Source organism: Nicotiana attenuata, unplaced genomic scaffold (assembly GCF_001879085.1).
Source record: "Nicotiana attenuata strain UT unplaced genomic scaffold, NIATTr2, whole genome shotgun sequence".
Lineage (NCBI taxonomy): Eukaryota > Viridiplantae > Streptophyta > Magnoliopsida > Solanales > Solanaceae > Nicotiana > Nicotiana attenuata.
The window spans coordinates 51,336-68,672 of NW_017674393.1; the positions used below are offsets into that span (position 1 = coordinate 51,336).

The window sequence follows — 17,337 nt, forward strand, 5'->3', positions numbered from 1 at the left end:
ATTGATTCTCATACATATTGTGAAGTAAACCACCCGTATCAAAAATATCAAAATATTCCCGAGAGCGAGTTATATGCACCAACTCAATCTTATTTGTGGAATGTGTGTAATGTGTGTGGTGGTAAAAATGGTCACTTTTATGGTTGTGCTTATATTTCTTATCTTCCCCAAACCCTTTACTATGATGGTTCTACCTTTTCTTGTGAAGTTAACAGGAACAAAGAACCCGTGGATGCGGACCTGAAGGAGATCAAGGATATGTTAAAGTGCCTTCTGGAACAAAATAATGAGAAACAACCGCAGATAGAGAGGCAAGAGGCAACTATTCGCAACTTGAAGGCTCAATTAAGTCAAGTCGTTGAAGCTGTTAATGCTCAACAAGCCAATATTGGGGATAGTAGCCAAGAAGAGTGTGAATTTGAGGTGTTAATTGAGGAGGTCAGAGTAGAACATCAATAACCTAGCTAACTACAATTTGAGGATGTCGATGTTGAAGAAGTGAGACTAGAGTTAGCCAAGGACTTTAAGGATACAAATTTTGTTGACTCTAGTATCATTGATGTTGAGGATGTTGAAAGTCCTAAAGTTCATGTGTTTGAGCGCATTGATCCTCACTCCAAACATTTTTCCACATTGGTCTTGGATGATGATATGGAAATAGAGTCATCTGAGCCGATTGAGGAGTCAAGGAATGAGGAACAAGGTGCCTACAGTCTGGAATTTTTCTTGCCAGAAAGACAGGACTACATACCTCATCTAAAGCCAAGAAGTGTAAAATAGTACAATGGTTGCTTGGGCCGATTATATTTGCTCCACCACCCTGGAGCATAACTGAATACTTGAAGCCAAATTGGGGGTTCAATTCATAAGCTCGAGATGGAAGCAAAAAGTGATTCGCGTCGTGCCGCGACGTTAAATCAAGCGCTTGTTGGGAGGCAACCCAACTTTATTGCTTTCTTTTATTTATTTTTTATTATTTTTTTTAATTATATTATTTTTGTAGTGTTAATTTTTTATTTTCTAGGAGCATGGAAAGAAAAGATATTGGAAGGATGCAACAACAAACCAGATGGTCAGAACTAAGTGTAAAGTACCCGCACGAAGGACCAAGCCTGGGAGAAGTCTGAGTACCCCATGAGCTGCTAGTGCTTCGGCCTTTGGCCTACCAGGGAGTTTCTTTTACCCTCTTGTATGTATGGGTGTGCATTGGGGACAATGCACAATTTTAAGTGTGGGGTGAGGAGATTGTCTGGGTGACTTTCTATGCTATTTTAGTTGTGTTAGTATAATTGAATAATTTTTTTTAAATAGAAAAGATTGGACTTTTCCCGGAGATGGATCTATTAGACAATTTTCTTGAGGGATTTAAGTCTAAAGAAAAAATAAAATAAAAAGATTTTCTTTTGTTAGGTAGTGTAGCAATTCCCCCTTGGTTTTTCTTTGTGCCACGGTTCTTTTCCAAGGGTTTTGTTCGAACCTGGTGTAGTTAGTTTTTTTCAGGAATAGGAGTCATTGTGTTGTGTTTTGAATTGAAACAATATCTCTTGACTTTGTTATGCCTTGAGAATAGTGAGTACTTTGGTTGTGACGCTTAAGCTCAATTTTTGACTCTTGTATAAGTACCTTAAATTGTATGATCTTAACTTTGCTTAACTGCTTTGACTAGAGTGTCTTGATGAAACCAATTCTGAGTGAGTTATGTGCCATGTGTGTGTGAAGTTTGGGTGTTATTCTATGCATTGGATTTGATGTCTAGAACTTGCCCCGTGTGTTTGCAAAGCGAAATAGTAGTTTTGTTCAGTCTCGGAAGTGATATAGGCGTTTCTTTGTTGAGCCAGATATGTATATTTTACCCGCCTAATTGTTATGTATCGTAGTTAACCCTTTTGATCCTGTAATCCTATTTCTTTGGCAACCACATTACAAGCCTTACCCATTTATTTGAATTAACCATCTATTTGAACCATTGTAACCTCTCATGAGCACTTGAATTGTTTATGAACTGTGTAAAAGTTAAAGTGTGGGGTGGTTGGTTTGGCTTTTGAGTGGAACTAATTAAATAAGGAGAAAGGTGCACTGTTTTGAAAAAGTAAGAGCCACTTGAATTGAAAAAAAAAAGAAAAAGAAAAAAAAGTAGTCGTATTGTTGTGAAGAATATTCCTTGTGGTGGTAGCTTTTGATGTAATTGTGCTTAAAGAAGTATGGGGTAATATACATTAAGGTGAAGGTGGAGTTTGGTTTGACATAAGTATGGGGGTTCAAATGTTAAAGTATATGTATTAAAGTGCTTAGGGAGGTGTAGTCACTCTTATATCTAAATATATCCTACCCGTCCCGCAGCGTACATTACAACCAAATAAAATCCTACTTGATCATAGACTGAATGAGCTCGATTAGTAGAGTAATACACTACGGGCAAGCCTATGATGCATCTTTTGTGGCATATGAATGTTATTTCTGAGAGTGAGTGAATTCTTTCTATCTTGAGTTCCTAAGTGTTCTTAAATTTTATTGTGTGGAACTACTCTCTTTTGTTGTGTGAGGGCACTTGATTCATGAAGGAAAGGTAATGTCAGTGACCTCTATGGTAGAGTAAGTGGGTGAGTTGTGAATAATGCGTGGTACTTGTGAGTCAAATCTTGAGGTGAAGATGTTACGCTTTTGTGCTTAGTCTATTTTAAGTATTCTTGGTGTGACGAGTTAGGAGAATTGTTTAAAAAGGTCGTGTCTATATAAAGTGTAGTTTGATTGCTCGAAGACGAGCAATAGTTTAAGTGTGGGGTGTTGATGATATGCTATAATTACGTATTTTAGTCGATTATTACATTCCAATTTACTGCACTTTAATTGAGTTTGCGCTTTAATCGCTAGTGTTTTGCACTAATTGTGTGTTTTATGCTTTATAGGAGTGATTCCAAGCTATATAGATGTTATGGAATGAATTCAAGTGATTTGGAGCTTTGAAGTCTGAGTAAAATCCCAAGGAATTAAGCCAGGATCGTGTTCAGGGGTCAAATTTGATAGTTAAGAACAAACGAAAACTCGAGTAGGCATATTGTACACTGTCTAGTAAAATAGACATAACCTTTTGCTCCGAATTCCATTTGGGCTATATAATATATGGTTCGAAAGCTAACTCAAAGGGCTACAACTTTTTTGTTTTACATTTTTCCAAATTCCAAACGGAACAGGGTGAAAGACACGGTCGAAATTGCGACAGTGGACCTGGACGCGGACTGAGGCAGTGCACTGGGAAAATACCGCGCCCGGACCGCGACCCCGAGCGTCCAGACCTGAAAAATTATCCTTTTTCGCGTAGGAGAAGGTATAATTGTTTGGTCCCGACCCTACTTGGTATATATACATGGAAAAATGGTAATTTGAGGAGGTTGGACACGCTTTTGACACAGATTCGACCTAAGGAGGCAGAGACACAATAGGAGCAAGGCGGGGAATTCTTCTACGAGTTTTTCCTTCCTCTTCCTATTTTTTCATTGTTGGTTATGACTTTTAGTATTGTAGTTTTACATAGTATTATGAATAGCTAATTTGTTATCTAGGGTTTTGATGGAACATTTTGTAGGATAAATTCTTGTTATGTTTTTTTATAATTGAGCCGTTGGATTTCTCTACTTGTTCTACGTGTTTATTGTTGTTGATTGAATGGCCACCGATTGACTGTGCCTATTTATTATGTGTTGCTTGAGAAAGGATACATATTTAGGTGGTTGTTGAACAACGTCACTCCTAACGTGTGTGAGAAATCAATACAGTGGGTTTAAAGGCAGGTTTAGAAATAACAAAGCCTTGACGTGGTCATAATGAGCGGTTAGATAAAGCCAACTAGCGTAGTTCGAGAGAATATGTCTAGTAAATTGTTGTAGTTGCTCGAGAGAGAATTAAGGCACCTAAAGTGTTCACGATCAGTAGATAATACATTGGCGAAATTGTAAGGAACATAGCTAGAAGGATTCCGACAATTGGGGAAATCATAACTCTAGACCTCCTTAATTTAGTCTCCAACCCTTTGTCACGTTAGTTGATAATTTTAACATTTTGTAGTATTTTTTAGTTAATTAGTTAAAAATATTAATCTCAATCTTTATAATTTAGAAAAATTTTCAAACTTGTCTTCTTAGTGATATTAAACAGATATAGCTAAGCCTTAGTTCTCTGTGGGATTCGACTCCGGACTTATAGACCGGATTATATTTGCAGCGATCGCTTATCCTTTTTAGGACTAGAGTTGGGCGTGATCAATGTTTCTCCTTGCATATTTGGGCAGGCTATTATCTTCACCTTGTGGAAGAGTGTTCAGTTGTTTCAACCCAGTGTTAGTGTTGCCTACGGTTTCGAGGCTATGCACAGTGTATTATGATGTTCATGCATATTTATCACGCATTATGGGTGTAAGTGGTAGAGTGCTTATTTATGTTTCGCGACATGTATGACTCGAAAGGAGGATTATTCATTTCAGGTCTTAGAGGTTCGAAATTTAATTCCAACGGAGGAAAAGGTAATTGGACTAGGGGTGTTCAGGCCTTGGTTGACGGACGAAGTTCGACTTCATTTTGGTCTTATTGAACTGCTGATCTGATATCTGGTGTGTCCTTCATCGCGGTCGCGACATCGTGGTCGCATTCGCGTAGCGTTCCTAGGTGGCAGATGGTTTTATTCTTCGCCTTCGCGAAGAAGGCAATGCGTTCGCAAAGATTAAGAGGGGTTGTGCATCGCGATCGCGAAAGTAGTGTCGTGTTCGTGTAGAAGGATGGGGCCAGCTTAGGCACCGGGCCTTACGCCTTCGCGTTCGCGGTCACGGAGACGCATTCGCGTAGGCAGGGCACTGTGAAGCATCACGTTCGACCTGGGAATCGCGTTCATGTAGGAGGTTTTGTTAGCGGGTAATTTTTGTGCTTCGCAAACGTGAGGCATTTTCCGCGTTCGCGAATAGGAACCTCTAAGCAGCGGATATTTAATTTCAAAAACGAGGGTGTGGACCCATTTTTTTACATTTTGAGCTAGAGACCTCGGTTTTTGCGATTCTTGAAAGAATTTTCAAGGATTGATTGGGGTAAGTGATTCTAACTCGGATTTGGTTAATATACATGAATCTATCATTGTTTTTACCATTTAATTAGTGTTTTGGGTTGACAAAATTGGGAAAAATTGTAGAAACTTCATAAACTATATTTTGAGGATTTGAAAGGTGATTTGAGGTCGAAATTGGGTGATTTTAGTATGGTTGAACTCGTTATTGAATGGGTGTTCGGATTTTATAAATTTTATCGAATTCTGAGATGTGGATCCAGGGTTGACTTTTTGACTTTGGTTAAAGAACTTAGGTTTATCATATGAAATCAATTCCTATAGCTTGTATTGATTGTATTAAGTTGTTTGTGGCTTGATTCGAGCCGGTCGGAGGCCGATTTTCGATGCAAGGGCTTGTTGGAGTAGGGATTTGCGCGGTTTGAGGTAAGTAATACTTCTAAACTTGGTACTGAGGGTATGAATCCCTGAACTACGTGTTATGTAGTTGGTGTTGAGGTGACGCACATGTTAGGTGACGTGCGTGTGAGCATGCACCGTAATAGTTGTGACTCGGTTGATTGCGTGGTACTGTGTAGTTATCAAATCTTGTTGTTATTCATGTAATCTCCATGTGTTAGAAAAATTGAGCTGTGATCCATGTTAGAAATCATGTTTAGGCTATATGTTGGTACTGTTGGGACCCATCGAGGTCATTTCTACTGTTGAGTTATTTGCTTAAATTGCAATTATGCAGTAAGTCACATTCATCATTTGCATGTCATATATCAGTCTATGTTATTATTTATTGTTACATCATGTATCATTGTTTGGGCTGATTGGCACGAGATTTGTGAGCCCGAGAGACTAGAGAGATTGATGACTGAGTTGAGGCCGAAGGCCTGATTGTGAGTGATATTTATGGGATCGAGTTGTACGCCGTATCACGCTTTATTGATTCATGATGGGATCCGGCTGCACGTCGCAGCATGCCATGTTGGCTTATATTAGCGCTTGGGTAGGATCCACCGCTACGGAGTCTGACATACCAGTAGTGAGCGCGAGTATCGTTGAGTGCTGAGTGCGAGTGCTGAGTGATTGACAGTGCTGAGCAATTGAGCGTGCCGAGTAAGGTTGAATACTCTGAGAGCATGAGTATATGAGTTTATCAGTGTCGCATTACACGTGACATGCATATTTGACATGTAGACATAGAGATGTAATATTTTTCATGCTAGCTATACTTGGCATATTTTATTAGTATTGAGCCTAAACTGTTGAACTTAAAAGCATGTCTACATTTCTATTCTGTGTATAACTGATTATGAGAGTTCTCTGAGTTATAACTGTCATTTTCCTGTCATATTTGTCCTGTTATTATCTGGATTTGGACTATACTTATTTGAGCTCATCACCGATTTCAACCCAAGGTTAGTCCTGTTACTTATTGAGTATATTGGGTCGGTTGTACTCATACTACACTCTGTACTTTGTGTATGGATCTAGGTACATCTGGACCCGGTGGTTGCTAGACTCGGAGCAGTATCTGCTAGGAGACATTTGAGGTAGCTGCTTTGATACCCGCAGACCTCGACTCTCCTTCTTTTATGTTCTGTTCTATCTTTCAAAAAGATGTATTAGAGATTTAGACTGTATTGACACTTAGTAGCTCATGTACTCGGTGACACCCCGATTTTGGGGATTTTGTATTTGAGTCGCAGCTATTCTTATTGGTTATTTATGAGATTTTTCCCTGTTAGACTTATTTTTTCATGTTTTCAATTTAAAAGGCGTAGTTAATTGTGATTGTCGGCTTGCCTAGTACTGTGATAAGCGCCATCACGACATGTGAGATTTGGGTCGTGACAGGTGGTATACATTGATTTCTAATACTAGGCAATATCCTGAATCGTTAGAGTTATTAAATTTAAGTGTTAATATTGTGTGGCAAATATACAAAGCTAGGAATGCATGATATTTTAATTATGATAGGTTTGAACTGGTTGATATGATTCGTAAGTCACTATTTAATTATTATGATTATAAGGATAGCTTGGCTACTTGCTCATCTACTTTTCCTCAAAATACGATTTGCTTAGCGGCTCAACTAACAAACCACCAAGATAGTATATATTATTTACGGATGCAAGTTTACAAGTAGATGCTACACGTGCAAGTATTGGTGTTGTGGCTATGGATAGCCTTGGAAAACTGCTTCATGCATATAAATATCCAATGCGGTCTATAGGAAAAGCCATGATAGCTGAAGCACTTGCTATAAGAATGGCTCTTGAACCTGCAATCATGAATGATTGGAAGAAGGTGAAGATCCTATCAGATGCAAAGAGTGTTGCTGATATGATTCAAAAAAAAAAAAATTACTATTTCATGGGAGATAGAAATGACTTGTGAAGATATTTGGAAGCTATCGCCTTTGCTGGATCATGTAGATTTTGTTTATATTCCTAGAAGTCTAAACAAACTAGCACATAATTTAGTTAAATTTCTTATTACTTTATTGGAGAAAGTATTTTTCCCAAGTTGGATTGTAAACGATGCTGTGAGCAGCTTCGCTCAACTTATTAATTCAATGCATTAATATAACATCTACCTTTAACAAAGAAAAAAATAAACATTGGTAACTATTAAAACAATCATCTACCCATGAGTTTTATTATTGTCAATATATAATTTTTTTTTTTATATAAAGGTACAAAAAGCACATACATTAACTAATTGGTAAATACTTAGATATTGAAAGAATGCACATCAATTTTTTTTTTGTTTCTCACTTGATATTAGGCAGAGGTGTTCATGGTTCGGTTTGGATCGGTTTTTTTCTAAAAAGAAACCAAACTATATAAGTCGATTTTTCAAATATTGGAACCAATCCAAACGAATTACGTCGATTTTTTATCGATTTTTCGGTTTCTTATCGGTTTTTTCTTAAAGATGAGACATACACTATCAAACACATATTTCGGTGATTACATTTTTAACGTAATACTATCAAACCAATTGCTCTTTGAGAAATCTATCATTTACCTAGATATATTGATTAACTAAATCAAATAGTGATGAATAATTTAAGGACTCAATTAAAATATATTATTTTTAACATGAAATAGATTCTTGTATTTAGCAAAAGAAAATTACAACTAGAATGTAAAGGCAAAAAAGTAAATTATTATAATAGCAAGAATTAGACTAAACGTGCAAACGATTAACATGTACCATAAAATTTTAAAAACTTTATATAAAATTACACACACACACACACACACACACACACACACACACACACATATATATATATATATATATATATATATATATATATATATATATATATAAATCTTAAATAGCTACTTCTATAGTCGATTTGGTTCGATTTTTTCGGTTATTTTTTGATTAAAACAAAATCAAACCATATTTGTTCGATTTATAAAATCCAAAATCAAAACCAAATCAAACCAAAAAAGTATCAGTTTCTTTAGTCGATTTGACTTGGTTTTTCGAATTTTTATGAACACCCCTAATATCCAAGGCCCCGACTAACGACTAATTCAGACACTTAAGAAGTAAAACGCTCCACATCAAAAGCGACTTTATTTTCAAAGCTTTGTCTCATTAAATTTATCGAAGAAGTACTAATCACCCCACAAAGATCTTGATAATAAATTAAAATTCATTCAAGAAGGACCAAAAGTAAAATTTCCCCATAAAAATATGAAAACTTGTTGGGAAAAAAGAAGATAAATAAACAAATGAAAAAAGAGAGTGGGAAAGAAGCATAATATTTGGAGAAAGGCAAAATACTCGTAACCAGTAACATTCCAAGGCAAAGAAGAGGCAAAGGGGTTTCTCTATTTCTCCCCCTCATAATAATGATATCAGGTTGTTTCCTCTCTTTCTTTCATTTTCACTTCCATAATGATTGTCACTCTATTCTTTTCTTGAAATATTTCCCTTTTTTCCTTTTCTTATGTAAGCTGATTCTCCCTATGCTTTCATTTCTCTGTTGAATTTTTGTTTTCTGCTGTTCTTTATTCTTTTCTATTTTCTGTAGCTGATGAGATTCTTTTGCCTTGTAGGTCTGCTGGTAGATATTTTTCATAAAAAATTAATTTGTTCATTGTAGAAGGGTTTTAGTTCTGCAATTTGATGGGTTTTTGATCTCTTGTTGTTTTGAATTTTGGGGCTTTTTTGTTTCTGGGGTGTGTTGAAATTTGCTTATATTTGAGTTTTTGATGGATTCTTAGATGGAAGGAATTGATTTTTGAGGTATTTGGTCAGTTTTGGGTGTTGAATTATTAATATGGAAGAAGATAAGGCAGCTTTCAACATTAGTGAAGAAGAGACTATTTGTTCAGTGGAAACTGTACAAGTGAAAGGTGAGGGAAGCAATGGGAAAGTGGTATTTTCAAGAGAAGCTCCACTTGTACATAATGACGACTTAATAGCAGGAGGCTGTAGTTGTGGAGTTAATAAGATCAAATCAAGGCTAGAAAATTCTGATTCAGAAAATGAGAAATCGGTTCCTGAAAAAAAGCTTAGCAGACAAGATAGAATTGAGTTGGGGCGATTGTTCCAGGGTGCTGTGAGCGGCCATGATTGGGAGCTGGCCGAGAGTTTGATCCTACTCGCTGATCCCCAAACTCTGAATGACACTTTATGCATTGCTTTGGATTCAATCTGGTTTTTAACTAGTCAAGAGGAGTTGTATGGGATAACGGGTTTGATTAAGAAGATTATTGGTAATGGTGCATTTGACTTCACTCGGGCTGTCCTAAGGACTTCATTTCTTGCTTCTTGTGTTTCTGCTTGCCAGAGTCGAACAATGAGCCTTGCAAATACTGTCACCGCAATGGCACAAAGGTCAGTGCTTTTGCCCATATTTGAATGCTTAAAAGAATAGTAGAGAAGGTCTTTAATTTGCTGTTGAATGTTTTTCCCATATCTGAACTATACATGTCTAGTCAAAATAGTAGGATTCCAGTGCAGTGTAGCAGATTATATGAAATCCGACTTCTTCCATCCCAGATATTGGCCAACGGATGCTTAGTGTATACATAGCTGTGAGCCTGTGACATAATTTTTCTGTAATTTTCTCCAATAGTCATATAAAAGAAGCATGTGTCTCAGCTTCCAACAACCGGTGGAATTCTTGTTTGAGTTATTTAATCTATATGCTGAAATCCTCTTTTAGACCATTTGCTAAAATGTAAGCATGAAGAACCTGAATTTCTTGTTATTGAAATAAACAAAAAAGCTTTCTACATTTGCTGGTTTGTTGCTATTATCCATAGGATGTCAAAGTTAATACATAGGATGACATAAAGTTTGAAAAGTTTATTCTTCATATATAGGAATTTCCTTGGTATAATCTGCAAGGTCAAGTAACGTTTTTCTTTCGTTTTCCCTTGATGTCTTATTTTATAGATGTTTGTGGCACTAACATATTTACCACCACTTTCAGCAGGTTGCATGAACGACTGCAAGAATGCAATGGAGACGAAGTTTTGAAGGTTGAAGCTGGTGCTAAGGTTCAGAAGTTCACTGAATGGGCTCTTAAATGTATAGGTTACCATTCCCGCTGCCAAGGAAAGAGGTATAGGGTTGGGCATAACTCTGCCGTTGAAATACAACTGCAGTTATCAGCTTTCAAAACATTTCTGGATCTTGCTGGGAACCACCTTACTGGAAAGGACTTCACAGAAGCATTTGATGCAGCTTGCTTTCCGCTTACACTCTTCTCTAGTTCATTTGATACTGGCTGGGCAACAGGAGTTTCAGCTACTGCAATTCAAGGATTGCTCAGCATGTTGGTGGAAGGGGGTGCGGACAATGTCAATCAGTGCTTTCTTGAAGCATCGCGTTTTGGGAGCACAGAGCTGGTCCGCATTCTTTTGCAGGTATATTGATATATATTTGGATTTTGGAGTTTTATGCTTTGACTTTTATGTTTAGAAGCATGCATCGATCCCCTTTTTCAGATTTGTACTTTCTAAAGATTCTCCTTGGCGACTGTCTTTGTAATGATGTTTCACCTGTCATGGATGTTCTGTTTGCATTTTTGTTATTCTCAGCCTTAGTTTTTGGGTTGGGCTTATAAAACACTGTTAGTGTTTTCTATCTGTTCAAATTTCACTTTGATAAGTAGATACAAAAAAGTAAATAAATAAAAGAAAATGCATATGCACCTTAAAACAAAATCGAAATCTCAACGAGAAATGCTTATAATGGATCTGGCTTTACTTCCCCGTCAGGGAAAGTAGACACTTGGGACTATCTAGCTTGCTGGGACACTTAGGTTGAAACTACTTTGGTCGTGCTATTTATTAAAAAAAAAATAGGTTAGTGCCCTATTGTCCCTTAATAAAAATAGCTTTTTGCATGAGAAGTTGTTAATTCCACTATTGTCTGTAACAGAATAAAAGGCAGAAAAATGGGAAATTGTTCTGGGTTCTGGAGGCTACGAAGGACCAGGCCAAAACCTTAACATCTGTTTTTCACTTTAGTGCACATGTTTGTCAAAAGAATACCAGTGAATACACCTTAAAGTTTCTAGCCATTATACGTATAATTTTTTTTCTGTGCGCGTGTGGTTCTCAGCATACTCCTCTTCTCAGAAACTGTTGTTGCATTATTAGGTGTTGCTACACTGCGTTAGTGCTTTGTGATGAATTCACCCACTGGAACTAAAAAGCCATTGAACCTCATAAATTTGGGGGCACTATGCTGTAAGATAATAGATTGCGACTTCGAACTGTTAGTTTCCTCTGCTAGTGAGTGTTTTACCTTTAGCGACCCAAGGTGTAAAGTGAACTTCTGCTACAATGTGTTATCCATAAGAAAATGCTATATGACACTGTAAGCGTGGTGAATACAACATATAGATGATTAAGAAAAAATGGAGAAACACTTGTCAGAAAGAAAAGAATGTTCCGATATTAGAAGCTAAAAAATTTCCTTAACTGGACATAGTATAGACTTCCTAATTTTTGAAAGTGTAGGCCTTTCACTTGGTCTGTAGATTTCTCAACTGTAATCATCACTTGATTGGTAAAGTGCATGTAAATCATCACATAATAACTTGTGTCAAATTTCAACCTTAAATTATTTGACGAGACATTTTAATTTGACTCTATATTAATCAACTATGACTCAACCTCAAATTAGTAGAGTCCAACTATATGAATGTTGTATCCATTCTGCTCTTTTCAGGTTCATTTCATTTCATACTGATTAAATTTATCTATTAATAAAAATAAAGGCTCTTTAAAAGTAGAGTTTCTCTAGATTTGTCAATTACATGGACATAGAAGTCTCTGAGCAGAATAAAGGCTACTGACAAACACTAGCCTAATTAGGTGTTGAAACAACTAAGCTTTAATCTCAATTGTTTGTATCGTTTAATATAGATTATTTTGGTTCTATTATGTTTTGTTCTTAGCTAAGTTTGCACTGTTGCATGCTTCAAGAGCTTGCTGGTTTTGCAAGACAACTTAGCTCCATGTGATGTTAGGTCTATCTAAATTCCCATCCCGTTTTGTCCCTTTCAATCATCATACGCACCTACGGGCTATAAACGGTAATACCTAGGATAAGGACAAATCATCTTAGAATACTCTCTTTTTTCCCTTTCTGTGTGCTACTTGCACTATCAGTTGGATGTTATCATTTATAATTTTATTCAATCTTGCAAGATTGTATATTCATTTAACATCTGCATTTTTATGGAATGAATCTTGCGGGTATGTTGGGCCTTAGATCACCGCTAGTTTCGCTAGTGTTCAATAGAAAGTCTTTTACTTTGTTAGGTATCTTTGTTTTACATAGCACTTCCTTGGCACTTCTCCGTTTCTACCATGCTATTTTAATTCTTTCTGTTCCATCTTTATGTATCATGCCATTCACTTGGAAGAATAAGTCTAGACTCTAGATGTCTATATGGTTCACATTTAGGCACAAAAATTCCATCTAATTTCACTTTACAATCTTCACGGGGCTAAATTTGTGGTGCATATATCATGTCTTACTTTTACTTATCTGAAAATCAATAACCACTGCTCTCTGGAGTGGTTTACTGTAGTTCCCAATTTAGATTGATTCCCTTGCTAGTTTCTTCAATCACCACAATATCATCTGTAAATAGCGTGCACCATGGGACCTGTATACTATTGGTTACTCTTCTAAGCGTAAGCAAGTATGACTCAAAGGTAGATCTCTGGTGTAGTTCCTTAATTTTCGTCCACTGCATCGCCTTTCACAGTTCTCACATTTGTGACCATATTCTCCGTATCCTTCTTTTTACGTATGTATTTACTAATATTTTATATGAATTCCTTTCTTTCTCAAGCATCTACTAAAGCACTTCTCTTGTGATTTATTTAGGCCAATGGATATATTATAGAGATCCTTCCAGTTTTTCACTTTATATCTTCAATAATACTCTCTCCGTTTCAATTTATGTGAACCTATTTGACTAGGCACGGAGTTTAAGAAAAGAGAGAAGACTTTTGAACTTTGTGGTGTAAAATGAGGCACATATATTTTGTGTGGTTATGTATCATTACATAAAGGTAAAATAGTTCCAAATAAAGAAAGGGGTCATTCTTTTTGGCACGGACTAAAAAGGAAATAGGTTCACATAAATTGAAACGGAGGGAGTATTAAGGAGCAAAAGGTGTGTCCAGTTGTGTGATTAGGTGTAGACTACCGTAGCCTAATGGAACTAACTTCAGCTTTCGTGAGAGCCCTGCCATATTGGGTTCATATTGCCTTGGAAATGTCTCTTAATGAATTGACAAGACCATGAATTGCCATTTCATAACCCCCCCCCTCTCTCTCTTGTAAAGTATGTAGCATAGCAACTGTCAGAACAAAGGCTAGCATGAACACAGAAAAAATTGAATAGAAGGGGGGTTCAAGTTGGGTAGTACACATAATTGGATTTTCTGGTATATGGCATTTTATACTGTGAGAAAACATCTAGGACCATCAAAACAAAAGATGTGGAGGACATTTTCTATCAAATTTGAAGGTTCAAAGGATACAAATGATAAGTTACGATAATTCAACATAACATCAAAGATTAGTAAAGCATTTAAACTACTGAGTGGTTACAAAAGGGTGTAGTATGGTACTTGCCAAAAAAAGCTTTGCTTTACTAAGTTGCTCGGACTCGGGTATCCGATACGGGGACGGATCCGAGTATCGGATTCGGCAAAATTTAAATTTTAAGATTCGGAGGTGCGGATCCGGATATGGATACGGGTGCGGGGATTTGGCTAATAAAAAATAGAGCTATAAAAATATTATAAATTTTGAGAGAGATTCTGTGAAAAACTTACATGAATATTGTAGAATTCAATTTTCTATTCTCCAAGATGGACATTATTCGTTCATTGTTCTAAATCTGTTTTATTTTTGATTTTGAGAAATCAAAATCTCAATTTTTCTCCCAAATTTGTCGATGGACTCCTGTCAAAGTGTCCGAAGTCAGTTGACCGAATCCAGGACGTATCCCGTCCCCGTCTCGTATCGGGACGGGGACGGCACCAAAGTCGAAGAGTCCGCACAACTTGGTTGCTTTATACTAATCACCTAAAATCTAGGTGTAAAGTCTTACCAATCAATTTTAATTGGATAAAAGGAAGGAGGAGGAAATTGGAAGAACTTGATATAATTGTGAACATCAGAGTATTTGTGTTGTCTCAAATTTCATATTTTCATGACAACTTGACCTAATGGATTCCTTGGAAAATTGTCTTGTATCCCTGGACGAAGAAGTTAAAAGTTACGATTTAGTTCCTATCGGTTTTTAGTGGAGTGATGGAGGGTATAAAATTTAGCTGATTTAAGCAATGAAAGACTCATTGTTGGACACACTTTTGGGTGCTGTCAAAGTGGTTTGCGCCGGATTGAATGGTCCTATGTAGTGGCTTCATTATACTTGTGAAGCTACCCTTCGTTAGCCATCAATACCAGCAGCAATTCCTCTTTCTCTCTATGAAGAATGCAACATGGTTTCAGAAGCCTAACATTTAGGGATAAATTCAACGTTCTTCCTGCTTCACATCTCGCAAGACGGTTGAGTGCATGCCTCTGTTAGTATTGGACATCATGCTGTTTACCAGACAAAAGAAAAGCGTAAAAGCAAGGCAACAAATTAGGTACTACCATCTATATGATTGTAAATCCTCACATATTATTCATGGAAATAAGAGGTCATCCTTTTTCAAAATAACCCCGCAGGCCCGCACTAACTTGTGTACTGGCGTAGTGACACTATTTTCCCTTTTTTAAAGTAAAAGGGGAAAACGGAATGAAGGGCCTAGTCCTTTCAATTTTGGAGTTCATGTGAGTTAGCAAAAGAGAAGGGAGTGGAACTGCAGGCTTCAAATTATTATATCCCATTACTATCTTTGTTTCTTTATGTTTGCAAACTACACTCAAGTGCAGTCTTGTCTGGAGTTGGAGACTTTGATACGTTTGGTGTTTCATGATTGGCATGAGAGATGCACTATTTGCATACCATGATTGTTGGTGGGGATTACAGTTAGTCATTAAAAGTTCGAGTTCTTTGTCGTTATCCTGGTTTTGAATGCTACGATGGTGGTCTAATTGGGTTTGTGTCATACTCTGATCTGTTTTAGTCTTTATGTTGCTCATTATGCTTGATTTCAGTATTTTCGATTGGTGGACATGAATTTGGAGGATGCATTTTCCTTTTATATTTCTCTTAACTTTTTTTGCTCTGTTCTTTTCCAGTGTATTCGGAGGGAAAGTGGTCTGTCATTCTCATCTTTGGTTGTTTTGGTTCTCTTGTAGATTGCTCAAAGGAACAGTTTGGATGTTGATGTTGACCTGGCTTTGGGATTTGCTTCCCATTATGGTAAAATCGGAACTATGGAATGTTTGGTGGAAGAGGGGAATGCAATGGCTTTCTTGGGCCCGCTGATGAGAGCTGCTGAGAGGGGATCCCTGCAGGTTGTCGAGTGGTTCGTCAAGAGGGGATGCAGAGACATGGAACTATGTCTAGCCCTCACAGCTTCGACCTCCAGTTGTCAGGTTGAAGTTGCTGCATATCTCCTTCCACACGTTCCTCAGCATATTCTTGCTGCCCTCAGCATCGAGATTCTCAAGGCTGCTGGTGAAAGAAGCGGTGGGTCTCTTGATGGGGTAGCATTTCTTCTGCATTCAGACTTCCTCGGTGACCCTGTTGCTACTTATGCTGTTGCGGACAGCATTGCTAAGTCTGATGATGATGATGCTGTTACTCCCAATCTGAAGAGTTTCCTTCAGGAACATTGGTCGGAAGCTGCTTTCTTCGATGGGCTTAGGCAAGGACAAGAACACTACTTAAACCTTGTACGTATTGTGAAATGGGGTGAATCTCCCATCTGTCTAAAGGATCTTCCTGGGCCCTTGAGGGTAGCAATAGCATACCTGCCACTGTATAGAGAAAGTGTTAAGGCAGGGGGCTGCTTGTTATCTCAAAGACTTAGGGGACAGCTCGTGGAAGCAGCCAAAAGGCTAGGCGGCGTAGTACTGGAAGAGGCAAACCAAGGGAAAGAACTATTGGCTGTGTTAGAGCATCATCTTCCTCCTTTTTTGCTAAATGCATCAAGTGCTGCTTATAATTAGCATCATGCTACACATTCTAAGTTTTTGAAAATGTAACATCTCCCCACTCTCTCCCGTTACAAAGTATAATAACACAAATAGTTGGGTTGGAAAAAAAGGAAGAAGCCTCCAAAGTTGGTCAATTTTCTTATTGAAAAAGTAGGTAGAACTTTTTGGCTTAGTTATACATCTGGAAAAATGCATACTTGAATGTGTATGTTGATGATATGTAAGCAGAAGGAACTATGTTCAGAAGGGCTGACAACTCAAATGGGCATGTATATTAGCTAGTTCCCTGGTGTTTTAGGAATATATACAAGAACAACTTGGTCCAAATAAGAAAACATGTTCCAAATATCTTCACAAGCTACATGTACATCCAAAGTAGCCTTCTCTTTAACATATTTGCTACACTAGAGAGATATCAGATATGTACTTTCATCCCGCGACTGACTGCGTATCGTCATTTTTCTCCTTTCAGCAATGATAGTATTCCCAACGAGGCAACCAACTAAGTCTGGGATACATGGGCATGAAGTAGAGTACCATTCTCATCCATATAGCAACTAACTCAAATACTTTCCTTCTTCGTATCAACATGTAGCCTTGCATCAATAAATAACTAAATTCCATCTTCGAGCACGTTAATGGGAGTACTATGTAAATGCCCATTCGGAGAAT

The 17,337-nt window shown here is 37.3% G+C and overlaps 1 protein-coding gene across 4 annotated transcripts; it reads left to right on the plus strand.

The window, feature by feature from the left end:
• Nucleotides 1-8,808: 8,808 nt before the first annotated feature.
• On the plus strand, nt 8,809-17,013 carry LOC109218576 (ankyrin repeat protein SKIP35-like). 4 transcript variants are annotated; one of them, XM_019382957.1, is made up of 4 exons: nt 8,809-8,922; nt 9,120-9,903; nt 10,508-10,940; nt 15,862-17,013. In XM_019382957.1, the coding sequence occupies exons 2-4, from the start codon at nt 9,344-9,346 to the stop codon at nt 16,675-16,677; spliced, it is 1,809 nt and encodes a 602-aa protein (XP_019238502.1). In that variant the 5' UTR covers nt 8,809-8,922; nt 9,120-9,343; the 3' UTR covers nt 16,678-17,013. The 4 variants fall into 4 exon arrangements, with proteins under 4 accessions (XP_019238502.1, XP_019238499.1, XP_019238501.1 ...); XM_019382954.1 differs by having other exon boundaries at nt 8,810-8,922; nt 10,505-10,940; XM_019382956.1 differs by having other exon boundaries at nt 8,810-8,922; nt 9,288-9,903; nt 10,505-10,940.
• Nucleotides 17,014-17,337: the final 324 nt, after the last annotated feature.

Excerpts from the sequence above, each read along its gene's own strand:
- LOC109218576 (XM_019382954.1), top strand. The coding sequence starts at position 9,344 with ATGGAAGAAGATAAGGCAGCTTTCAACATTAGTGAAGAAGAGACTATT. Across the intron at positions 9,904-10,504 it reads GTCACCGCAATGGCACAAAG|CAGGTTGCATGAACGACTGC; the intron begins GTCAGTGCTTTT and ends CACCACTTTCAG. Across the intron at positions 10,941-15,861 it reads TGGTCCGCATTCTTTTGCAG|ATTGCTCAAAGGAACAGTTT; the intron begins GTATATTGATAT and ends GTTCTCTTGTAG.